The following is a 26,422-nucleotide window of genomic DNA, read 5'->3' as shown; positions in this document are numbered from 1 at the left end:
CCAAAGATTTGTGTCTTGTCATTCTCCAGAAAACTCCTGTTTGTTGTTTTTCACGAACAACTGTAAACGCTTACATTCATGGGCTTTCTCCTGGAACTAGACTGCCTTACATTTCTCTTACATTCTCTGTTTACGAAGCAGGAAGCAATCGCCTAATCATCTACAATGGGTAATCAACAGCTATTCAGAAGATAACCTTTCCACTCCCCATTGCTCATCATAAATCCCTCAGAATCTACAGTTTCTTTGATCACTCTGCTTCCTTCTTTCTATTGAATTCTTTAGCAAACTCCTGCTAGCTCTCTCTTTTCTCTCCCTTAAATCAACATTCATTTTTATACCTATAACTTGCATCCAAGTTTGGTAGTTGCACTTATTTATATCTACTCATAATGATATGCAATTTCATACTAATTCTAGTTGCAATATTGAGCCTAGCTTTCGGCTCTTCACTGCAGAGCAGATCCAAAAAGGTATAAGAAAATAGGAATGTTAATTATAATCCTGATCATAGAATAATTGATGATTTTTAAGTTTCAGACACAGCAAAAGGCATATGCAAACAGGACTACCATTAAGGATGAAGATGATTGAGATAAACAATTAGTAAGGATAGCAAGGTACAGGTTTTAACAATGCAGAGCTTCACAGAAAAAGCAGTAGAACTAAACAATTTATAGTTTGCTGAAAGAAAACAGCAAAACTTTGGAAATCAAGAATATTTAAGCTTTTCTCCCTACACTGTAACCCCAATGAATCTGAAATATTCCAGTATGTTATTTATTTCAGGAAGAATTATCTTCAAGTTCAGCATGCAGCAAACAGCCAAACAAAACAACAACAACAACAACAACAACCCCCCAAAAAAACCCCAATGCAACCCTTTTGCATTGCATAAACAGAGCGATAGAATCAAGACCATGTGACATATTAACACCTCTTTATAAAATCTCACTAAGACCACACCTGGAATACTTCATCCAGTTTTAGTCACATTATAACAAAAATGTTGAAACTCTGGAGAGAGTGCAGAGACCTAAGGTGATTAAGGGCCTGGAGAATTAAAAATGAAAGAACGATGGCAGGGATTGTATAATGTAGTGAAAAGAAGGACTACGGTTGAAGAGCCTCAATAGCGCAATGGTTAGACTGCAGTACCGCAAGCTACTTTTGCACCGGCTGCCAGCAGTTTGGCAGATTGAATCTCAGCAGGCTCAAGGTTGACTCAAGGAATGTGCTTATTTTCCAGAGAGCAAGTGTTAATGGGAATTGCTTTGACCAATTTGATTCTATTTGTCCCTTGACTTACTATACCTACTCCCATCTCTTCTCTGATCCTCAAACTGAGACCAATCCTTCCGTTTTGTTTTTAGGGTTCATTGACTTTTTCCCCATCTGCCAGTTATGAAGATGACATTCCCATCCAAAGTATCAGACCCATTTGACTTGGAGCTACGTTTACAATATGAAAAGCATTTTCAACAACAATGTTCTGAAATGCTGGAAGACTTCCTTAGGAAAACTGACTAGATAATCTTCATAAATATGTTATGAAGTCTGATCTTTTATTGCCAAAGTCTCAATTGCATAATTATCTTATTATGTATCTTCAAGTTAATCTTGACTCCCTGCAGGTGACTGCCTGTAAAAGTCATTTTTCTTGCCAAGATATTCAGTGGTGCTTTGTTATTGACATTTTCCTAGGGTTGAGAGAGAAAGACTGGCCAAAGTAGACAAGAAATCATTCTCCTAATTTCTAATTTGATGTCTTAACCACTACAATAAACAGCGCACTCTGTCTCCCTCTCCCTTGCAGTTTTATTCCTGAAGTTTTCACCAGCTATTTTTTTATATAGTTACGTCAAATATTATGCATCATAATAAGTTTTAAGGTTCAAAGTTTCTTATGATTTCCCTTTGCCCATTAAAAAAAACCTGGATAACTAAAAATGATGAGTTTATAGCAACTGAAATCATGCACATGCATCTGAAATAACCATGGAATGACATGTTTCACAAGGTTTAGCATGCATGCAAGTGAATCTAATACTCACTGGGTGGCCTTTGTTGAGTCACTATCTCTGAGCCTCAGTTCCCATCTGCAAAAGTAAGAATAATATTCTTCCTCATGGGACTAATAACATGAATGCAATTACCAAGTTAAAGCAATGTGCAAGATGTCCTACAGACCATAGGTTATAAAATAATGTTCCAGTATTGAACAATGGCAAAATATAAGTGATTATGAGCTTCTCAACCTCTTACACTTTTTCAGTCATACAAGTTCATAATTATTCTGAACTCATTTTATATAAAGTATGAGTTGATTTGAAAGATAACCCCTTATTTACCCTTTTACTTCCCCTTTCCATCTGTTTCAAAGCTATTTGATGTCTCCTCTGTTTTAGCATTAATTTTCATATATTTTGCTGATTAGTCACAGAGAAAAGTGTTGAGCCAATGTAACTGTTGCCAATTACTGGGCTTTGAAACATTGTTAAATCTCACTTTAACTTTAAATCATTTTCCATTTTTTCCCTGTTGGGATTTCAAGCCATGGCCTCTATCATACTAATTCATAGTTCAGTGGCTCTGCCTGAAACATTTCCAGAAGAAATCAAGTTAATTTTCACTAAGAATAATATTTTATTTCAATATTATTTCTGCTTTAAAGAAAAGTATGTGAGTAATTGCCCTTGTATATGCCATAGAATTTATGAAAGATAAAATTCCACGTTATACTCAACAGATTTTTAGATGTGCTCTATCAATCTACAAAAACAGAAATGCATAGGGTACCTGAATTGATTGAATTGATTGATGTTCAATACATATCAACATAAAAGCATTGTTATTGTTTTGATCCATAATCCCAATTAATTACAGACATAAATGCAAAAATAAAAACAATATAGAAAGAGGAAAAGGATATAAAACTTAGAAGAAACAAGAGGCATTATACCTTCAGATGAAATGTGAGTGGCTACAAAGTTCAAGCCTATCTTACCAAATTGTCAGATGGAAAACCTTAATTTAGGACCTCAAACTTTTTATAAAACAGTCTGGTTTTCTCAAGCTGCAATCAATTAGCAAGTGTTATAAATCTGGTAAACAAAATCCAGTAGTAAATACTGTCTAATTAAAAAAAAAAAAAACAACCCCACAGAACTTCTTCCAGAAGCTAAACTTCCATTGAGAAAGGCGGTATTTTTAAAAATCAAAATTAAGCAAGGATTGAGGTCTCCCAGAAGGCATCCTAGAAAAATTTAAATCCAACATGGTTATCTAAATATCAGTGTGCACAGAAATCAAATCCTAAATACAGAAATTTCTCTCTCTAGTTATTCCCTTATTAATGCCTGAAAGAATGTCCACATCATCACCCAGTTATTGTAGAAATGATTTTGCCATAATGGAGTATTTTAGACCAGTGTTTCCCAACATTTAAGATGTATGAACTTCAATACTCAGTATGCTGCCTAAATAATTTCAGGAGTTGAACAGAAGCTGGGCCGTAGCAACTGGCTTGTTGTTTTGTTGTTATTGTTGTCGTTGTTGTGACTCAATTTCCAGACAACTCTACCCAGATGAGTCAGAATCTTCATCAATATAAGGAAACTGAAGTTCACACATCTTAAAATTGCTTCTTTGGATAAAACTGTAAATTGCGAACAAGGTAAATTACATGACTTACAATGGATCGTTGTACCATTGCCCGCCATGAACCTGTTGCATTTGTGCATGCCATATGCATTCCTTTATCTGACAAGTGTCAAACTCAATATGTCACTTGACGTATCATGACTTTTTTGCCTTTGTGGAGCCGGGATGGTTGTGGCCTGTGTGTGACACATCTGGCCTATAGGCCACCAATTTGGGAGGTCTGTTCTATCTTCTTCACAGAAAATGTAGCATTCTTCTAGACATGGCCAATCTCCAATCCAACTACTCATTATCAAATCTGAACCAGGAAGGGAGTAGTGTTCAAGATTATAAGGCCTTACTACAGTTTCCTTCTTTATTACAGAATATATCTCAAGTTCAGTGCATGGCGACACACCTTCTTGTACACACCAGGGAATTTGTCACAGGCATTTAAACCTGTACATTTATCCCTCTCAGTCTGTGATAATTAATATGTTGTAATAGCACTTATAAGATGTCTATGTAAGATGCATGACATCACACCTTCTTGTACACACTTATGATGCTTATTGAGTCGGTCATCTGCACCTCTATAACTGTCTGGTTTGCTTCTGCAACCTAACAAGACTGTCACAGACTTCAGAGGGTAATTAGAACTGCAGAAAAAACAATGGCTACCAACCTGCTTTCCATTGAGGACCTGTATACTGCATGAGTTAAAAAGAGGGCTGTGAAAATTTTTACAGATCCCTCACATCCTGGACAGAAATAGTTTCAACTCCTACCCTCAGAAACGACACTACGGGGCACTGCACATCAGAACAACTAGACACAACAACAGTTTATTTCCCCTAATGTCATCACCCTGCTAAACAAATAATTGCCTCAACACTGACAAACTATTTACTGTCTGCATTACTATTACTATTAATCTTCTCATTTTTCCTATCACCCATCTTCTCCCACTTACAATGTATGATTGTACTTGTTGCTTGTATTCTTCTGATGTATACTGATAGTTTCCTAGTATGATTTGATTGCTTATTTGTACTATATGACTATCATTGTGTTGTACCTTATGGTTCTTAATGATTGTATCTTTCCTTTTTATGTACACTGAGAGCATATGCACCCAAGATAAATTCCTTGTGTTGTCCAATCACACTGGGCTAATAAAGAATTCTAACTATCTAACTAACTATTGTACTCTTATATCAATACATGGAAGGTAATTTCTCCCACCTTCGGGTGAGTCTGAAGCATATTTGGTATTTTCAAAGTTGAAAACAGCAGGTCAAGGACGGGCATCACTAAGGACCACAGTGAGAAAAGACAGGCACTATCGCCTAGCTAAATATCCAGTGATGAGCCTTGTATCTACATAACTACTTTGTATGCCAAGGGGGACATTATTTGTTTTTAAAAGGGGAAATGAGCATACTTGTCTGGCAGTGCTGTCTCTTTAAATTAGGTGCTATACTTCGTGCTGTATATACATATCAAACCTCTGCTGATTTTCAGAGAAACTGGCACACAGAGAAAGGAGGGAAAATTATGTTGGTTTCTTGCTAGTGAAAAGTGGAAGGGGAAAATGCACCCATTTGGACCAAGAGGAATTAAGCAATTAAGGGCCAAGAGGTCTCTGGCCCTTCCATAGAAACATAGAAGTCTGACGACAGAAAAAGACCTCATGATCCATCTAGTCTGCCCTTATACTATTTTCTGTATTTTATCTTAGGATGGATATATGTTTATCCCAGACATGTTTAAATTCAGTTACTGTGGATTTATCTACCACGTCTGCTGGAAGTTTGTTCCAAGGATCTACTACTCTTTCAGTAAAATAATATTTTCTCATGTTGCTTTTGATCTTTCCCCCAACTAACTTCAGATTGTGTCCCCTTGTTCATTTTTGTGTACACTTTCCTATTAAAAACACTTCCCTCCTGGACCTTATTTAACCCTTTAATATATTTAAATGTTTCGATCGAGGCCCCCCTTTTCCTTCTGTCCTCCAGACTATACAGATTGAGTTCATTAAGTCTTTCCTGATACGTTTTATGCTTAAGACCTTCCACCATTCTTGTAGCCAGTCTTTGGACCTGTTCAATTTTGTCAATATCTTTTTGTAGGTGAGGTCTCCAGAACTGAACACAGTATTCCAAATGTGGTCTCACCAGCATTCTATATAGCGGGATCATAATCTCCCTCTTCCTGCTTGTTATACCTCTAGCTATACAGCCAAGCATCCTACTTGCTTTGCCTACCACCTGACTGCACTGTTCACCCATTTTGAGACTGTCAGAAATCACTACCCCTAAATCCTTTTCTTCTGAAGTATTTGCTAACACAGAACTGCTAATACAATACTCAGATTGAGGATTCCTTTTCCCCAAGTGCATTATTTTACATTAAACTGCAGTTTCCATTGCTTTGACCATTTATCTAGTAAAGCTAAATCATTTACCATATTACAGATGCCTCCAGGAATATCAACCCTATTGCACACTTTAGAGTCATAGGCAAATAGGCAAACCTTCCTTACCAACCCTTCCCCTATGTCACTCACAAACATATTAAAAAGAATAGGACCCAGAACAGACCCTTGTGGCACACCGCTTGTAACCTGACTCTGCTCAGAATACTCGCCGTTAACAATAACTCTCTGATGTCTACGCTTTAGCCAGCTGCAAATCCATTGAACTATCCAGGGATTAAGTCCAATCTTCATTCATTTATCTATCAGCTCCTTATGTGGAACCGTATCAAAGGCTTTGCTGAAGTCCAGGTAGGCAATATCCACGGCACCACCTTCATCTAACACCTTTATGACATAGTCAAAGAAATCAATGAGATTAGTCTGACATGATTTGCCTTCAGTAAAGCCATGCTGATTTGGGTCCAATAAGTTATTGTTTTTTAGGTGCTGATTTATCCTCTTTTTGAGTAGAGTCTCCATCATTTTAACTACAACTGATGTCAAGCTAACTGGCCTGTAGTTACCAGCTTCTTCTCTACTGCCCTTCTTGTGGATAGGCACAACACTGGCCATTCTCCAATCCTCAGGAACTTCTCCTGTTAACAAGGATTGGTTAAACAAATCAGTCAGGGGTGTAGCAATGACAGATCTGAGTTGCTGTTCCAATGTTGCTGATCTCAGCATTTCCCAAATGGAAGTCCTGGAAGACTATAGAATTTCCACTCTGCCTTACACATCTATTGACAGTCTTATCCTTGGTTTGCAATTTGCTGATCAGTTTTCAGCAAGAAGATTTTCCTTTGCCTATGCATATAAATCAACCCTATGAATTATTCTACAGTGGCACCTCTACCTAAGAACGCCTCTACTTATGAACTTTTCTAGATAAGAACCGGGTGTTCAATATGTTTTTGCCTCTTCTCAAGAACCATTTTCCACTTACAAACCCGAAAAGGCAGGGAGAAGCCTCCGTAGGGGCTCTCTAGGAATTTCCTGGGAGGAAACAGGGCCGGAAAAGTGGGGAAAAATGCCCCATGGAGTGTGGAGGTCCATGGAGGGTGGAGGCCCTGTTTCCTCCCAGGAGATTTCCTGGGAGGAAACAGGGCCTCCACCTTCCCTGTGGTTTCACCAATCACACATATTATTTGCTTTTACATTTATTCCTACGAGAAAAAATGATTCTTCTTACAAACGTTTCTACTTAAGAACCTGGTCATGGAATGAATTAAGTTCGTAAGTTTAGGTACCACTGTATTCCCCCCCCAATTACTGGTCATAAGAATAATGTTCTTGAAAAGTGTTCATGTCTTTGGAGATTTTCAGTCATTGAGATCATGGCTGTCCCAAAGGTGCTTTTTCAAGAGGCAACTGGACTTTGTTTTTCCAATTAATAACTGAAGAAGCTTCTTGCATGAGAAGTGAAACATATTCAAGGAAAAACAAAGTCTTAGTTTGCCTTTTGAAAAAGCAACTTTGGGTGGAAACATGTTCTTTAACTGAAAGGAAATATGTATTGATTTTGAGTGTTTGAAATCCCTTCACATGTACATTTTTCAATCCTACCTTGATATACCATGTTTTTAATATTAAACATGTTTTATACTATATTTTAATATAAGTACACCATATTTTTAATACTAGCCATACGTCCTAAAGAAATGATCCTAAAAACTTCATATTTCTGACTTTTCCATTCAAAACAAAATTCAATCAAACTTCATCCATAATTTTTAAAGTCTTCTGTAGGTTATGTCTCGTGCAATATTCCTGTTTTGTCAAAGTATTACAGTCTTTGTGATTATGTCATTTCAAGAGATTCATGCCACAGACAATTCAATAATAACAGTACCAGTACCTGTTAATTAGAATCTTTAAAAGTTAGGACAATTTTTGGTAATAATACCCATTTAGAGAGCTAAAAAAGTATGGCAAGACTAGCTGAAAGTAGAAAATTGTCGGCTCTGTAATTCAGCTAACTCATTCTGATGTGAAGTAGCTTCCAGTGGTTTTAGAGGAGAAATATTTTTGGGTTTGCTCCTAGTCATTTTATTTCAAGATGTCTATGAATCCTGACCATTTCCATGAATATTTATATAAGATTGCTCAATACAAACATGAAAATCAAGAAAAAAACAGTTACTAAACAACAACTTAGGGGTTGCAAATTGCTATATTGTATATATCACACATCCATCAAAACATTAACAATATTTAAAAGTTTTTAAATAAAAACAAATGATGCTCTATTATTGTAAAATATCATGTAATTTCTGCCAACGGCAAACCTATTGCATATAGTTTTTAAATTTCTCAGAAATTATTTTCAACACGGAGCATCTACCTATACTCTTTATCGATGCTTTAGGTTATTAAGAAGGAGGCATGTGTGCATTCATTGGAATATTGTTATTTTACAACTTTCCATTCAGCTATTAACTGTCTGCTAAAAATATACTGCATTTAACTAATGTTTTGCAAAAATCAAATATTAAATATTTTTCTACATACCTGGCATCTTTTTTAATTATACCCAGGCATTTCTTATGAATAGGAAATTTTCAAAATTGATTTTATGGCAGTTGGGATCTGCCAAGAAAAGGCTCTTTAAATACTAAGAAAGAGATGCTTGCAGTAAGTTGAAAGCATAGATAAATTCATTGAAACCCAACAAGAAAATACTTCATGATAAGGAAGCCAATCTATCTTATTAAGTACAAAACAATATGTCTCTATTTTCTGATGGCACTTTTGTCAATACGTATGCCTGGAACTACCACTCTGCTCATTTTAGGAGAAAACCTTTTATTCATCAAGGCTCATATAAAGAATGGTAGTACATATCTTAAAATGTCATTTTATTGAAAAGCTGTCCAACTAACACAATGTAAGCATTGCTATCTTCTTATGAAATTTTCAAAAAGTTCCGGAAGATTGCATTTATTATTAAAATAAGAAGACTTATCAGAAGACTGTCTAGCAGCATTGGTATAAGAAGCATAGGATTAGTTATTATTGGCATGAATATTTATATTCTAATTGCCTTAGTTTTGCAGTAGTTTTAAAAATGCTTAGACACATACATTTATGGAAGCAGATAAACAGAATTTGCTGAATATGCCAATGATAATTTTTTTCTTTCCTATGAACAATATGAGTGCTGCATAAGCAGATTTTGAGGATCAATGTCATTTTTAATTTAAAGCTCAAGATGAATATTATGCCCCTTTTCTTAAAGGAAGTATTGCCATGCTTCAGAGTTCCTGTACAAATGTTACAATTTTTGAACGGCATGCATTGATAATGCAACTTCATTCGCACAATCAATCTTTGAGTTAGTTATGTTGAAAAATAATAACTTGTCCAAGTTCAATCAGCAAATCCTATGTCAGAGTGAAGATTTGAACTCAGGTTTATCATTGCCAAATACAGCACTTTAACTGCTATGCAGCATTTGGAAATACAGGTTGTCTGCGCTATATGCTCTATCAAGAAATTCCACTTTCCTGATGAACTTAAATAAGTTTACCATAATATTTCAAATATTAACTTAGATTTCAAAGATTCCCTACAAGAAGGTTGTTCCAACAGCTCACTGAGTAAATCCCCATGCTATCCCAAATATCTAGCCAAAGACAACTGGTTTAATCATATTTCTACAAAGTTTCAAATTATTTTACAATCAGATATCAGTAACAGATTAAACTGTTTGATTTTGTCAGGGGGGTGGGGTAAGGATTGTTAGATTATATTTGTGAATTGTTGCCTTATTGTAAACACTGCAACAATAAATTGTTCTTCTCTGGAACAATTGGTTTTCTACTATTGTTCTTCTCTGGAACAATTGGTTTTCTACTATTATGTTATTTCTAGTCTGTATTCCTTAAAGTAATAATAAGAACAAGTACTTGAGGTTAAAAAGTATTTTGTGTTTATAACCTAATCCAAATAACTGATTCTCCTTGTCAGCATCAATCATATCCATCCATCAATTTTTTCCCGGAATAAGTCTAAAAGTTTTAATATAATAGAAAACATGATAGCTTAATCATCATTATAGGATTTCAATTCATTTATAATCAGGAGGAATAGGCAGATTAGACGCAAATTTCTGTAGGACAAATGTAAGCTTAGATAAATGTAACAGATACTTCCCATGTGTGAGAGTGTCAGTGCTGATCTTGTTACTTCTCTGACACAATGGTTTTCTCACAAGGTATTGTTCTGTCACCATTCACATTCTACCAGGATCAGGTCACAGTGTAGAGCTGCAGTTAGTATCTGAAAACATAGCTAGATATCCCAGTACTAAAACATCCACTCAAAATCCCTTTGACACACATCCCCAAAGCCCAGAGGATTCTTTGCACCATTATTGCTGAAAACTGGGATTGTGTAATAGCTAAAAAAAACAATCAAATCCTCAGAAAAGAGTATAAGGGCCTTCTGGTATCTTTACTCTTAATAGATGATCCTAAAATGTAGATATTGCTTACCACTTCATTCTCTTTTGGTCTCTTATTCTAAAATCTCTTTTTCTAAGGCTGATCATTGTGCCTTTTGGCATTAATTTGGTTTTCTACTTGTAGTCACTTGTTTTCATTGGGTATCTTGATTTTTAGTATTAAACAATACTATCATCATCTTTTAATGGTCCCATAAGCCTTGCGGAGTGGAATCTGTGCAACAGAATGGAATTGGGTGTTTATTGGCCAGATGCCTTCCTGTCACCAAAGTACAGTTATATTCAGCAGATAAATTCTCATCATGCTGAGAGAGAGAAATATCTGCCTCTACCTTGGATGAAATAACAACAACAACAACAACAACAACAATTATTATTATTATTATTATTATTATTATTATTATTATTAATAAGATTTGTATGCCGCCCCTCTCCGCAGACTCAGGCGGCTCACAACAATAATAATAACAATATGACAATATAACAAATCTAATATTTAAAAAAGAAACATCTAAAAAACCCGTCATTTAAAACCATACAACACAAGCATACTATACATAAAACTATATAAGCCTGGGGGGAGATATCTCAGTTCCCCCATACCTGGCGATACAGGTGGGTCTTAAGCAATTTACGAAAGACATGGAGGGTGGGGGCAGTTCTGAACTCTGGGAGGAGTTGATTCCAGAGGAACGGGACCTCCACAGAGAAGGCTCTTCCCCTAGGGCCTGCCAGACGACATTGTTTAGTCGACAGGACCCGGAGAAGGCCAATTCTGTGGGACCTTATCGGCTGCTGGGATTCAAACTCACAGTATCCTAATTGTGAGGTGAAAACTCCACCTATAGGCCACCACACCACTCCTACTAAACTATTATGCTGTACTGAAATTGCAATCAATTGTAAGTCTGTACAAGTAATGTCTAATCCTACACGTATCTTCTAAGGCAGTTATTGCGAACCTTTTCTTCCTCGGGTGCCGAAAGAGCATGCATGCATGCTATCGCACATATGCGAGTGCCCACACCCATAATTCAAAGCCTGGGGAGGGTAAAAAATAGCTTCCCCACCCTCCAGAGGCCCTCTGGAGGCTGGAAATGGCCTGTTTTGCAACCTCTGGTGGGCCCAGTAGGCTCATGTTTGAAAAATGCCCTCCCCCATCCCCCCAGAGGCTCTCTGGAAACCAAAACGTCCTTCCAGAGCCTCTGTGCAAGCCAAAAATCAGCTAGCTGGCACAAACATGCATGTTGGAACAGAGCTACAGCAATGGCTTGCGTGCCAGCAGATATGGCTCCATGTGCTACCTGTGGCACCCATGCCATAGGTTCGCCATCACTGTTCTAATGTATACGTCCTTAGTTCAATGGGTTTTTTTTCCAAGATAAGCTGATTATATATACCTTGGCTTCAATTTAAGTTAGGTCTTCTGTATGTCAAGATTCTGGCTCATGTAGAAGTCAACATGCATGAATGAGTTGGCCAATGATTGCTGTTATTACTCCTATCGTATGCATGAAGAATTTTCTCATGTTAACTGTATATAGGAATTTGGTATCATTTCAGTGATATTAGTGGAGGAACAGGACTTAACCAGGGTTAATATTTTAATAACATAACTTTTTCCAACAGAATCCTGAAAAGTCTAATAAACTCATTACTGTATTTCAATTATTATGGAACTATTTGTTCATGGTTTAAAGGTTCTTTTCAAAAGTCAATTTTGTCATACTATCTAATCTGAACCATCTCTAGGAGACAGTCATCTTTATTTTACTGACTAATTCCATATCTTCTCACTAGCACACTTATGTAAGTCATTATAATCATATTGATAGAGGAAATAAGATGATATAACCACTAAATGTTGTTTGCAAACTGAAGTTGATAGAGAACAAATTAGTCTACATTCTTAAAAGAACCGGCAACCGAAAAATAGAGCAACATTATTATTTATTTTTTTGCTCTATTAATTATTCTTCCACTCCCCAATGTTTAAACCTTAGTAGAAGAGCAGTGTTTACAAACAACGTGATGGTGACATTTTTATAAAAAAAGATTTCCGTCAGTGGAATTCAACTGGGCATGATCAAGAAATAATTGTTTCAGATATCTGAAGCAGAGTTGGAAGACTAATTGTCTTTCTACATGCTGTGTGAATAATTAAAACTTTAATGGAAAAACCAGGCACAAAATGCATATGTAATTGTACTTAAGACTGCCAATCTAAAATTCAAACTAAATGGTAAATGCTTACATTTAAAAATAAAATCAAATGTTGAAATTTAGAAATTTGTAATGTCATAAGAAGGCAACATTTGTATATAATTGCCATAAGATTAATAAATCTTGAATACAAGCAGTATTTCACTTCCCACTGCAGGATTTATAAAAGGGTCCAAATAGACATATTTCTATAACATGTCTTATAAAACATTAATAGAAAACAAATTAAAATATTGTTATATCTCTGAAATAAGTAATCCCCGTTGAAATAAAAAAGCAATTGTTATCTTTTACCTAAAATAATATTAATAATGTCATATAATTATGTATTATATTAATTATATTCAATATTAATAATATTAAAACAATATTTTAATCATAAATTCATGATCAGATTCTTTTCTTTCTATATACTACCTCATTGCAACAGATAATTTAATGTGTTAGCAAAATACATTTTTTTTATTTAACTATATTGTGATTACAAAATATTGTAGACAATATTTCATTTCCATAAGGGAATTTGCATTGGAACTCTGGAAAATACAGAGTTCTAAAAGGTAGCTAACCTTACAGTGTATCCTTTTAAATTATCTAAAAACAACTTCAAGGTGAAAATGTCAAATACTTAAGACACAGCATCAAATTTCTTTGGCAAAACCTGGCTAAATTTGCATGGACTAAGCAGGATCAAACTTTGATGCAGACCACAAAAATGTAAGCTCGCAAGATAAATCAGCGGCTGGAGAGAAAGCAATGACAAATCATTTCTGCAATGTTGCCAAGAAAACTTTATGGATTTGTTTACACAAAAGTGTTGTTCCAAGCTCTACTCATAGGAAACTATGATATTTTTAAAACTTGTCTAATAAATTTAATTCTTTATGTCAGATGTAAGTAACCTTTGTCAGCTTCCCAGTTTTAATTTTCTAGTGATTATTTGCATGAAGAATAGATTTGTTGAGATTTTCAGATTCACTACTAGCATACTTTATTTTTCTATTGAAAAAGAGTGAGATATCATGCTGCTGACACAGTTTCCAAAGCCTTCCGTGATTGGCTCACTATTGCTAAAATCTGAAAAACTGCCCCTATTTATTTCTCCCATGTTTATGCAATATTAGAAGCACACAAAATCTGGCTACTTTGCAACTGTCTATCACAAGAAAGGCTTTCACAGAAAACATACAAAATATCTGTTATAGGGCTTAACAGCAGCTGTTTTTAAGTTCTGCTTTAAAAATATCAGACATAGAATGTCTAATAACATGTGTTTAAACTTGTAATAGGTTTTATTTAAGACAAAGGAAATTTTTTTTTCAAAATCTACACTCTGACTTTTGTATCTTGACATCTATTTTGGTGGAATCAGGCTTCGATAATCTGGTTATTGTGAGCTTGGGACAAAACTCTGCTCGTTCTGCTGCTGTCTTTATGGCAACTAATTTTCTATGATGTATTGCTTGAAATAAGTGATGCTACACTTATAGGAAGTCTGTGCACTGTTAGTTTTGTTGAAATAAACGGCAGTGTACTTCAATAGTGTGGTCTCCTTAAAACATACTTTATAAGGAAAAAAGACATTATTAGCCCTATTTTGTTGCATTTTCACCCACCCTCGTTATCATATAACCGATCATATATATAACAGGCTTAGGTTAATGTATGCCAAAAGGGGAGTGTAGGTGGCCATGTGGGTGTGCCTACCACCCATAATTCCATGCGCTTCACACACATGGGCACATGAAAGGCGGCACAGTCTTCAGAGAGAGGCAGCATACAAATCTAATTAATAATAATAATAATAATAATAATAATAATAATAATGACCCTCTCATCCCGGAATGCAATGGCATGCCCATTTTTTGCTCTTCCCAGGCTTCAGAGCCTTTCTAGGAGCCTGGGAGGGCAAATACAGCCTTCCCCACCCCTTTTAGAGGCTGAAAACAGGCTGTTTACCGACTACCAGTGGACTACCTGAGCTCGCATGCCTACTGATATGTCTTGTGCCATAGGTTTGCCATCAATGGTATAAACATTAGACAGTAAATGACACTGGGAAACAGCTAGGAACTGCCTCTGTATTATAATCAGCAATGCCTAATGAACATAATAAATGAAATAGCTAAAAAAGAGGTAATCCTGACCTTCCTCTATTCAATATTATACAGTGGTACCTCTACCTAAGAACTCCTCTACTTACAAACTTTTCTAGATAAGAACCGGGTGTTTAAGATTTTTTTGCCTCTTCTCGAGAAGAATTTTCCACTTAAAAACCCGAGCCTCTGAAACTGTAACCGTAAAAGTCAGGGAGAAGCCTCCATGGGGCCTCTCTAGGAATCTCCTGGGAGGAAACAGGGCTGGAAAAGGCAGGGAGAAGCCTCTGTGGGGCCTGTCTAGGAATCTCCTGGGAGGAAACAGGGCCAGAAAAGTTGGGGAGAAGCCTTTGTGGGGCCTCTCTAGGAATCTCCTGGGAGGAAACAGGGCCTCCGCCCTCCCTGTGGTTTCCCCAATCACACACATTATTTGCTTTTACACTGATTCCTAGGGGAAAAATTGCTTCTTCTTACAAACTTTTCTACTTAAGAACCTGGTCACGGAATGAATCAAATTCGTAAGTAGGGGTATCACTGTACTGTATAATAAAAATATGGCACAACAGAGATCCAGCCACAAGTGGAGATCGAGATCCAGCCACAAAAGGAATGCATGGCTTTTAAGTATTGGTTTTAAATAGTTTTAAATTGTTTTTAGATGTTTTTATAATAATTGCATGTTTATTTTTGGTTGCGAGCAGCCTAGAGTCCTTAGGGAGCTGGACAATATGCAAATTGGACAAATAAATAAAAATAAATTTAAAAAAAACAAATAAATTAAAAAATTAATTAATTAAAAAATACAAATAAACAAATAAACAAATGAACAAATGAACAAATAAACAAATAAACAAATAAACAAATAAACAAACAAACAGGATCAACTCAGCTTCACTCCACTAATCGACTATTATGTGTCTTCAAAATCAAGGTAAAACAATGTATAATGCATTGTTATGCAGTCACTTCCCAATAGGAGAAGTTCTCAAGTATTCAGGATAAGGAATCAAGATAAACCTTTTTCTGGGGCTCTCGCCAGGTAAACCCCATATCCCACAATTTATTGTCTTACTGTTTCTCAAATTTTATCTTGTTCTTTTTACAGGCAGCCAGCCAGCAGTGTAGAAGAACACTTCCATATCCTGCAAGACATCTGTTAAGATTTGCTGAAGCTTTATGAAAAGCAAAGATGACAAGTGACTCACAGCTGTTTGCTCCAGTAGCTATAAATCAAAAAGATGCAGTTGGCTTGGCTTAGTACAAGTGTTTGGAACAACAGAAGTACTGAGTCCTGAGACTAAGTCTTCCTAAATTGTGTGTATATATTTATCACCTAGCCCTTGAGAAAAAAAAGCAGCAGTGCCTGACTCATTCTTTAGAACAGGATGGTTTAAAATAAAATCAGCTGCATTTTCTTCATAACTCTGATGGTTTCAGAGGAGAAGTAGCAGAATTTGGGGATGGAGTCAAAACAGAAATCAGCATAGATTCCCCATGTAGCCACAAATGGACTACCATATTTTTTGGAGTATAAGATGCACTGGAGTATAAGACTCATCTTAGTTTTGGGGGAGAAAAATAGGGGAAAGAATCTTCTTACCAGGTATTAATCTGGCTAGCATCCTTAGTCTGGTCAGCTTCAGCACACTATTTTATCCCCTGGTTAGGGCTTTAAAAAAACTTTATTCATAGAAAGTAACAATGAAAGATCTTACAATAAGAACTGGACACATCATTAGCACCTGGAAAGAAACATTTGGAGCAAATAGAGAATGAAAAAAAAAATCAAAGACAGGGTTTGGAAAACATTATTCGCAGAGGGTAACAGTGAAAGAGCCTACAAGATAAGAGCTAGGAATATTGTTAGCAGCTAGTTAGGGTTAAAAAAGAGAGCTACATTCAGAGTATAAGACGCACCCAAATTATCAGCCTCTTTTAGGGAGGAAAAAGGTGTGCCTTATACACCGAAAAATACGGTAAGTCCTAAATATAGTACAAAAATTTTTGAAATAAAATTTGGATTTTATTTCAAGAGTTGGATTCTCCTGGGGAAGCCAATTTGTAATCCCTGTATTCTCTCCAAACCAACTCAAGGTCAATCCTTTTTCTCCAGAAATGGAAAAGTTGTCATCTCCAATCAACTGCAGCCAAGAATTTTCCAGAGGGTTGCCCTTCATTTATAGATTTTAAAAGCCTAATTGAAGTTGGATTGTTAGGAAATAAGACTGATTGACCCAACTGGGCTTCTAAATGTCTAGCATGTTTCTTGAGGACAATGAGGGCCTTCATTAGAATGGCCTCTCTTGCAAACCCATAATGTTGCAGTTCTTTTCAGGGATATCTTTTCCCCTCTTGATTTGTAATTAACTGCATTGAATTAAAATACTTAACCTTATGAAAAAACAGTAACTTTACTAACTAGTAGTCAACAATGCAAATCTATATCTCATTTCTACTTTACTATAGTCTGACCAGGCTCCCTTCTTAGTCACTAGGAGCCAGTTGGAATATAGTCCTTAATATTTGGATTTGAATCGGCTTGAGAAGGACAAAGGAACTGTTGTGGTATCAACTAATATTTTTCAGCTAGATGTTGTCTATAAGGGAATTATAAAATTGATTCAAATAATTCAGATCTAGAAACTGCCTGTTCATCTGCCAAAATATGTTATGAACTAATAGAATTGTGGAGTTTTTAATTATGTAAACTTAATTATGTTTAAAATGAAGGACTGATAATTTGCAGGTTAATCTTGTTTGTCCATTTTTAAAGGGGAAGTAAAATACCTAAACTCCCATTTGTTAGTATTTGTACAATATAATCAGTGTAGATACCATAAATATGGAAGTTAATATAATAGTCCATCATTCCAAATTATTGTATAGGACTTCAGCAGAAATTGCTTCCTAGGTTTGTTATGCTTAAGTTGTTTAGCAATCTGTTGTTGTTATTGTTTTTCAGAACTTGTGATGGGAGTTAATATGGGAGTTTAGATTTGATCCAACAAGTTGTCTTGAGAATGTATTGCCCCTAAATGAATCTCACATACTTTGCTTTTATGAAATAGGAAAAAGGAGCCTAGAAATTGAATGAAAAGCCATCAGGCCCCCAAGAAGAATGGATTCCTAGCTTGTAATGTTATGAATTTTGGCAAGCAGGTCCTAGAAATTCTGTTTGTAGTAGGTATTTGCAATGGGTTTTTTAATAATAAGAAAAATAATTTGGATGGAGTGTTAAACTGGATCTTCACTATATAGTTTAAATAGCTTAACTAATTCATTCTTGACTCAAGATAATCAGAATCAAACCAGGGTTGAATGGATAAGTCTTTCTTTTTCTTTTTTGGGTCTGGTATCAAAGCGCATAACTGTGACTGGAGTAGCTAAATAAAATTAATATAATTCTGTAAGATACAAATTTCAAAGTCCACCTCAACTATTATAACGATAAATCTGTGAAGCTTTCTCAGTAGTGATGGGCGAACCCAAAGGTGTTCGGGTTCGGCAAGTTCGGACAAACTTTACGCAAAATTCGGCCGAACCTGAACTGAACCCGAACTCGAACCCGAATGGAGAATCCCTCCCACAAAGAGATTCCGGGGGCGTAGCTTTGACGTCACTGGCAGGTTGCTAAGGACGCCAAGGTGATCACTTCCTGGATTCCATGGAACCCAGAAAGTGATCACCTTGGCATCCTTAGCAACCTGCCGATGACGTCAAAGCTCCGAACGGCAACCACGACCCTGAACTTTGCCCAAAGTTTCAAAAAATTTCGTGTTTGTGTTCAGCATACTGAACACCGCAAAATTCGGTACGGACCCGAATTGTCCGAGTTCGGTTCGCCCATCACTATTTCTCAGCAGTTACTCAGTTAGTGTCACTTTTCACTGATGCATTCATTTAGTCTGGATTGTGTCATACTGATAGTAAAGTCTGTTTCTAAAAAGAATTTATCAAATTCTCTTGCTGCTCCAGTGCTAGGAAAAATGCTAATTATATAACTAGTTCTCTCTCTCTTTTTTAATGGACCACTTCCTTGATTAATCCTATAATTGATCAAAGAGGGTCTCACAAGAAAACTCAGCAAGAAAATCATTACTAATAGATTCCTCCAGTGAATATAAATTTAGCTTGCACAATATTTATAATAAAACAGTCCTTATCACATTCTCTTAATGTCAGGTGTATAAAGAAGAGAGTGAACCTTTATCAGGAAGATATTGATGGAATTTAGCAAAGTGTATGTTATCATTTAATCCCATTCTTACATTAGTAACATCAGCAAAGGGGTAAATAAGTATGAAATTGTTTGAGTAAGCACCTAATTTGACCCACAAGATGTTAATTTGGGGTTTATTTCATAAAGGTGGGGTGGATACATTCACCAATAATAGCATGACATTATTTAACAACATTGCATAAAACTCCAATAGGTCCAGCGCACTATATCTCATCAACCTTGGCAACTTTAAGATGTGTGAATTTCACCTCCCAGCAACATTTTAATAAGTGTGGACTTTAGTTTGCAGAATTCTGGGAATTAAAAGTCCACACACCTTAAGGTTGAGAAACACTGATCTAGCAATGATTTTAAAGCAGCGGTCCCCAAACTACGGCCCGCGGGCCGGATGCGGCCCAACGAGGTCTTTTAACCGGCCCGTGGCAAGCTCACGAGATTTTACTGGTCGATAAAATAAGCTCCCGAATCTCCTGTCAACTCACCGCGGTCGGCTGCTCAGCGAGGAGAAGGTGGAGAGGCAAGGGGGCGGGGAGGAAAGCGGACCTGCAATTGCCCCCTTCCTTTGTCGCCTTTAGGGAGAGAAACTGTTGCTGCCCTATGGCAGAGCAGCAACAGTTCCTCTCCCTAAAGGCGAGAAAGAAATTGGCCAATTGCAGGGCCGCTTTCCTCCCCGCCCCCTTGCCTCTCCACCTCCTCCTCCCCTCCTCCTCCGCGGTGAGTGAAAAACTGTCCACTGAAAGTCACAGCTAAGTGCACCATGGCTAAGTTTGTGTGTGGGGGGGAGGCGGCTGCTTGAAAACCCCTGACCTCCATCGCCTCCCCCCCACGGCACAAGGCGAGCACACCTCGCCGCTGACACAGGCGGCGGGGACTGCCCTGTCCCCCTGTCCCCCCTGCGCAAAACTACGCAGCCCCAGATCGCTCGCTTCTCCAGCCAGCAAAGCCGATTGCCCGGCTTTGCTGGCTGATGCAGGAAAGGAAAGCCTCACATTTAAAAAGCACGCCACTTTCTGGGACTACGGCGCCGTGGTGGCCTTCAAGCGCGGCCCTTCGCGGCGCCCCCCACCCGTTCCTGCAGGAAGAGATCGGGCACTTTACCGGGAGGTGGAGGCGGCGTGGGGCCGGACGCTGGGTGCCGGGGAGGGCGAAGGAGTGGACGCGCCTCTCAGCTGCAGAGCGGAACGGGGATGGAGATCCGCGGCGGAGTCCGGCGTTGGGAGCCTGGGGCCATGCGGGACCGTTCATCCAGGCTTGCCGGTCCACGCGCGCCTGGATGAGCGGTCCCGCATGGCCCCAGCGCCGGACTCCGCCGCGGATCTCCATCCCCGTTCCGCTCTGCAGCTGAGAGGCGCGTCCACGCCTTCGCCCTCCCCGGCACCCAGCGTCCGGCCCCACGCCGCCTCCACCTCCCGGTAAAGTGCCCGATCTCTTCCTGCAGGAACGGGTGGGGGGCGCCGCGAAGGGCCGCGCTTGAAGGCCACCACGGCGCCGCAGTCCCAGAAAGTGGCGTGCTTTTTAAATGTGAGGCTTTCCTTTCCTGCATCAGCCAGCAAAGCCGGGCAGTCGGCTTTGCTGGCTGGAGAAGCGAGCGATCTGGGGCTGCGTAGTTTTGCGCAAGGGGGACGGGGACAGGGCAGTCCCCGCCGCCTGTGTCAGCGGCGAGGTGTGCTCGCCTTGTGCCGTGGGGGGGAGGCGATGGAGGTCAGGGGTTTTCAAGCAGCCGCCTCCCCCCCCCACACAGAGATAAGAGAGAGAAAGAAAGAGAGGGACAGAGAGAAAGAAAGAGAGGGACAGAGAGAAAGAAAGAGAGGGACAGAGAGAAAGAAAGAGAGGGACAGAGAGAAAGAAAGAGGGACAGAGAGTAAGAAAGAGAGGGACAGAGAGTAAGAAAGAGAGGGACAGAGAGAAAGAAAGAGGGACAGAGAGAAAGAAAGAGAGGGACAGAGAGAAAGAAAGAGACAGAGAGAAAGAAAGAGGGACAGAGAGTAAGAAAGAGAGGGACAGAGAGAAAGAGAGAGGGACAGAGAGAAAGATAGAGAGGGACAGAGAGAAAGAAAGAGAGGGACAGAGAAAAAGAAAGAGAGGGACAGAGAAAAAGAAAGAGAGGGACAGAGAGAAAGAAAGAGGGACAGAGAAAGGGAGAGAGAGAAAGAGAAAGAAAGGTAGAGAGAAAGAGTGAGAGAAAGAGAAGAGAGAGAGAAAGAAAGAGGGGGGAGAGAAAGAGGGAAAGATAGAGAGGGAGAGAGAAAGGAAGAGGAGAGATAGAAAGGGAGAGAGAGAGAAAGGGAGAGAGAGAGAGGGAGAGAGAAAGAGGGAGAGATATAAAGAGTGAGTGAGAGAAAGAGAGAAGAGAGAGAAAGAAAGAGAGAGAGAGAGAGAGAGGACAGAGAGAAAGAGAGAGAACTAGAAAGACAGAAGGACAGAGAGAAAGGGAGAGAGAGAGAAAGGAAGAATAAATATTAAATATTGTATTTGTTCCCATTTTGTTTTTTACTTTAAATAATGTATGTGCAGTGTGCATAGGGATTTGTTCACACGTTTTTTTAATAGTCCGGCCCTCCAACAGTCTGAGGGACAGTGAACTGGCCCCCTGTGTAAAAAGTTTGGGGACCCCTGTTTTAAAGCATTGCTTAACTTTAATCTGGAAACACAGAACCTAACATCATTGTGTCTCAACTTGTTCTAGATAATACCAGCAGTGAAAAGGACCTGAAACAATCAAAACGTAAGATGACTAGGTTCCCTCAAATAAATTTATACCATCTTGGCAGCATAATTCATAAAACCAAGGTGGGGTGAAATCCAGCAGGTTTTGACAAGTTCTGGAGAACCAGTAGCAGAAACTTTGAGTAGTTTGGAGGGTATAGCACCTCTGGATGGCCCCCAAGTGGGGTGGGAATGGAAATTTTGCAATACCCTTCCCCAAGGGGCGGGGGGGATGGAGATTTTGCAATATCCTTCCCGTGCTACGCCACACCATGCGCATCAAGCCATACCCACAGAACCAGTAGTTTTAAAAATGGATTTCACCACTGAAACAAAGTCTTTATACCTGTGTTCCATCTACTGATATTTCATTACAATGGCAGAAGAGCCTGTCACAATTTCCAGTGGAAGGATAGTCATTATTATCATTAGAATCAGCTTTAAATGAGATAAATGAGTATCAAGGTGGACAATCTTAAAATCAACCTTAACTGAGTTTGTTTGTTTGTTTGTTTGTTTGTTTACTTACTTACTTACTTACTTACTTACTTACTTACTTACTTACTTACTTACTTACTTACTTACTTACTTACTTACTTACTTACTTATTTGATTTGTATGCCGCCCCTCTCTGTGGACTCGGGGCGGCTAACAACAGTGGTAAAAACAGCATGTGACAATCCAATACTAAAACAGCTAAAAACTCTTGTATAAAACCAATCATACATACAAACATACCATGCATAAATTGTAGAAGCCTAGGGGGAAAGAATATCTCAGTTCCCCCATGCCTGACGGCAGAGGTGGGTTTTAAGGAGCTTACGAAAGGCAAGGAGGGTGGGGACTATTCCAATCTCGGGGGGGAGTTGATTTCAGAGGGCCAACTCTGGAACCAACTAGTGGGCAATATACTAGTGGGCAATTTTGAGAATTGAGAAGAGAGGTTCTACAGCTAGCCTTTTGTTCATAAGTCTTTGCTAAATGGCAAACCAAAAAAAAAAGGGATTCCTTCCAGTAGTAGCTAGATCTTTAGAATCTTCATCTTGTCCTTCTACTAATTCACTGACGTTTGCTAGGGCATACAAGTTGAAAACCTGGAAGTAAATGGGGAGCCTTGATCTGAGGGCAAAAAAAATTCTGCATCTTTATGCACTGAAAAAATAGCTGTTACATCACTTTTTGCAAGTGCAGTCTGAAAGAATGAAGGTCAACCCCAAAGGGCTTTTCATTCAGTATTTATATATCTGGATTCTCCTAGGTCATCACTGCAATCCTGGTACTTCTCAGATTCATTGCAGTAGTCGTAGGCAGCTAGGGAGACCAAATTGATTAGTGATTTGGCCATTCAGCACATTGTTACCAGAGTTCGCAACTCATCCAGTCACTTTAGGATGTCCACTTGCTCAGAGTCTGGCAAGGTACCAAAAGAATCAATTAGCCTTGCTTCTAGAGACTCATCAATGCACTCTCTTTTTATAGATATTGCAAATCGTGCCTTCTCAAGGGCGTCACTGGTGGAGCATCCTTGAGTTTATCTCAGTTTAATTTATTACACTATAAAAGAAACAGTATTCTGGTGAGCAAACTGAACTAAAAGCTTAGTAATTTTTCTCTTAGGAACATAAATATTGAACATTTTAAGAAGTTGCTCAAGATGAGTTTCCTTTAAACAACATATTTGAAACTGTAAGTTGTTACTGGTCTGGATGGTAACCATTTCACTTTCAGTAGATTTAATAGATACTAGAAAAGAAGCATGTGAAGCCTCATTGCCTTTTTAAAAGTCCAAGCATCCTCTATTCATTCTTCTGTTAGATATTTGTAGGATGGCTGACTCAAATGCAAATAACAACTCTCCTCTCCTTTTTCTATGCTACACATTAGGCTCTCCCTGACCATTTTTCTTAGTGTCAAGTTTGGACCAGCCTTTGTCAAGACCAGCCTATTTTCTTTTGCACTGGTGTTGGTTGAACACAATTAGTGGATTTTGCACTAAGGATATACACCCTGGCAATCACTCATTTTTTAAAAATTGACTTTCAATAGACTTCTTGAAAACTTTCTTTTCGAGAGTCCATCTTGGGGGGTTTTTTTAATTGAGGTCACCAACTTGAACATTGAGATTACTGCCTATGCTGCCAATAAAGTCTGCCTGGTTATAAAATCTGTTACAATCTCCTTTTTTTAGATCCATATCATTCTCATCCTGCAGTGAAGCTGCTGAACAGACGGCAGAAGTCTCAGAGGATGGTTTCTGTTGCTATCCGAGCTTTCCTTCAGTGTACAGGAAATTTCTAAAAATGGATGACTTTCAGTCTTTACTTATAAATCCCACTCCAGGGGATCCTATCTGTTTGACAAGTATACAAGGCTCAAATTACTTCTTACTTGCTAATGTGTCTGTCCATTTTCAACTTATTTTATTATTTTAGTTATTTTAAATATTAGATTTGTTATATTATAATAATAATAATAATAATAATAATAATAATAATAATAATAATAATAATAATGCTGTCAAAGCCAGAATTGAAAAATCAACAGACGATCCAAAGTGCAGACACTGTAAAGAAACAGATGAAACAATCGATCATATACTCAGCAAAAAGATCGCACAGACTGACTACAAGCATAGACATGATGCTGTGGCACAGATGATCCACTGGAACTTGTGCCGGAACTACCATTTACCAGTGGCAAAGAACTGGTGGGATCATAAGCCCGAAAAAGTGGTCGAAAATGAGCAAGCAAAACTACTGTGGGACTTCCGACTTCAGACTGACCGAATTCTGAAGCATAACACACCAGAGAAAAAGAAAGTATGGATCATCGACATCGCAATCCTAGGAGACAGCAGAATGGAGGAGAAGCAGCTAGAGAAATTAGTGAAATACAAAGATCTAAATATCGAGCTGCAATGACTCTGGCATAAGCCAGTGAAAGTGGTCCCAGTAGTACTTGGCACGCTGGGCACAGTACCACAGGATCTCAGCGGACATTTGAAAACCATTGGAATTGACAAAATCTCCATCTGTCAATTGCAAAAGGCCACTTTACTGGGATTGGCAAACATAATTCGCCGCTACATCACGCAGTCCTAGGTGCTTGGGAAGTGCCCGACTGGTGATGAAATACGAAATCCAGCATAGTGATCTCGTTTGCTGTGTTGTACTGACATAATAATAATAATAATTATTATTATTATTATTATTATTATTATTATTATTATTATTAATTAGATTTGTATGCCCTGAGTCTATGTTTTTAGCTGCCCTGAGTCTACGGAGAGGGGCAGTATACAAATCTAATAAATAAATAAATAAATAAATAAATAAATAAATAAATAAATAAATAAATAAATAAATAAATAAATAAATAAATAAATAAATAAATAAATAAATAAATAAATAAATAAATAAATAAATAAATAAATAAATAAATAAATAAACAAACAAACAAACAAACAAACAAACAAACAAACAAATAAATAAATTTGCTACGGGGGAATCAGCTGGGCATTGGGTTACTTGGGAGGTCGCTGAAGGTTTCCAAAGGGCTGGGGGGGGGATCTGCCTTGCATTATATTCTGTTGCAAATGTGAAGTGGTAGGGAAAGTAAGTGGAACCCACCCCTGGTTGGCCAACCCAACTCCAGAGCCACGGGTTGTCAATCCTGACCTAGTCATTTGTCCTGTTATGCATATGTGTTCCTCTAAGAAAAAAGTTAGTTATAAAAGGAAACAATTTCTCTCTCACAGAACATACCACAAGCCTGAATTTTGTCCAGAGAATGGTGATGGCATGAAATCTTGCTACTAGTCTCCTGATGCAATGATTCATCAAATATTAGATATTCCCTGGAGAAAGTTAGATTTTTGACCCAGTTACTATGTTTTCAATTTGCCTGAATTCATCTGATCTCTTGAAACAGCACTTTCAGTTTAACCAGAACAGTCATCAGAATAATCTCATTTGACTGCAGATAAATGACCTTTCTCATACTAAAGTATGCATTTACAGAACTTTTACTGGCATTGGGTTATTTGTATTTTATATCTTTGGAATACAAAGAAGATAACCCTGATATATAAGGGTTAAACTTCTTTTAGATCATCCGGGAGAAGCATCAAAAACCTATTAGGAAGTATAAATCAGTGTTGTTCTTGTATATTAGTGAAAGAGTTAGTTGTAACTTGCTAAACTGTAAGAGAGAGACTAGAACTTTCTTCTCTAACAACCAGCAATTGGCTGGTTTCTGAAACAGAAGAATTGGAGAATTACACATCAGTGTATACTCCTAACTTTAATGAAGTCAAAATGAAATAAAATCCTCCATTTACTAGTTGCTCTCTTGTTGCAAAGCAATCTCTTACCTCTCATACATCATGATTATGATATACTGCCCAGAGTTGCTTTGTATAAGATAGGCAGAAATATAAATGTGATATAGATAGATAGGTAGGTAGGTAGGTAGGTAGGTAGATAGATAGATAGATAGATAGATAGATAGATAGATAGATAGATAGATAGATAGATAGATAGATAGATAGACAGACAGAAAAATAGATAGAT

General features: G+C 37.9%; 1 protein-coding gene across 2 annotated transcripts in view; it reads right to left on the bottom strand.

The window, feature by feature from the left end:
* The window catches only part of OXR1 (oxidation resistance 1), a 279,350-nt gene that overhangs the window by 201,702 nt on the left and 51,226 nt on the right, over nucleotides 1-26,422 (bottom strand). Inside the window, exon 3 of one of the 2 annotated variants that reach the window (XM_070748208.1) lies at nucleotides 2,055-2,099. The exons of the other annotated variant lie outside the window; for it this stretch is intronic. Coding sequence (XP_070604309.1) covers nucleotides 2,055-2,099 — 45 coding nt within the window. The remainder of the gene's footprint in view (nucleotides 1-2,054; nucleotides 2,100-26,422) is intronic. 2 annotated transcript variants of the gene reach the window in all.

Source organism: Erythrolamprus reginae, chromosome 3 (assembly GCF_031021105.1).
Source record: "Erythrolamprus reginae isolate rEryReg1 chromosome 3, rEryReg1.hap1, whole genome shotgun sequence".
NCBI classification, from domain to species: domain Eukaryota; kingdom Metazoa; phylum Chordata; class Lepidosauria; order Squamata; family Dipsadidae; genus Erythrolamprus; species Erythrolamprus reginae.
This window is presented reverse-complemented; position numbering and strand designations above follow the sequence as displayed.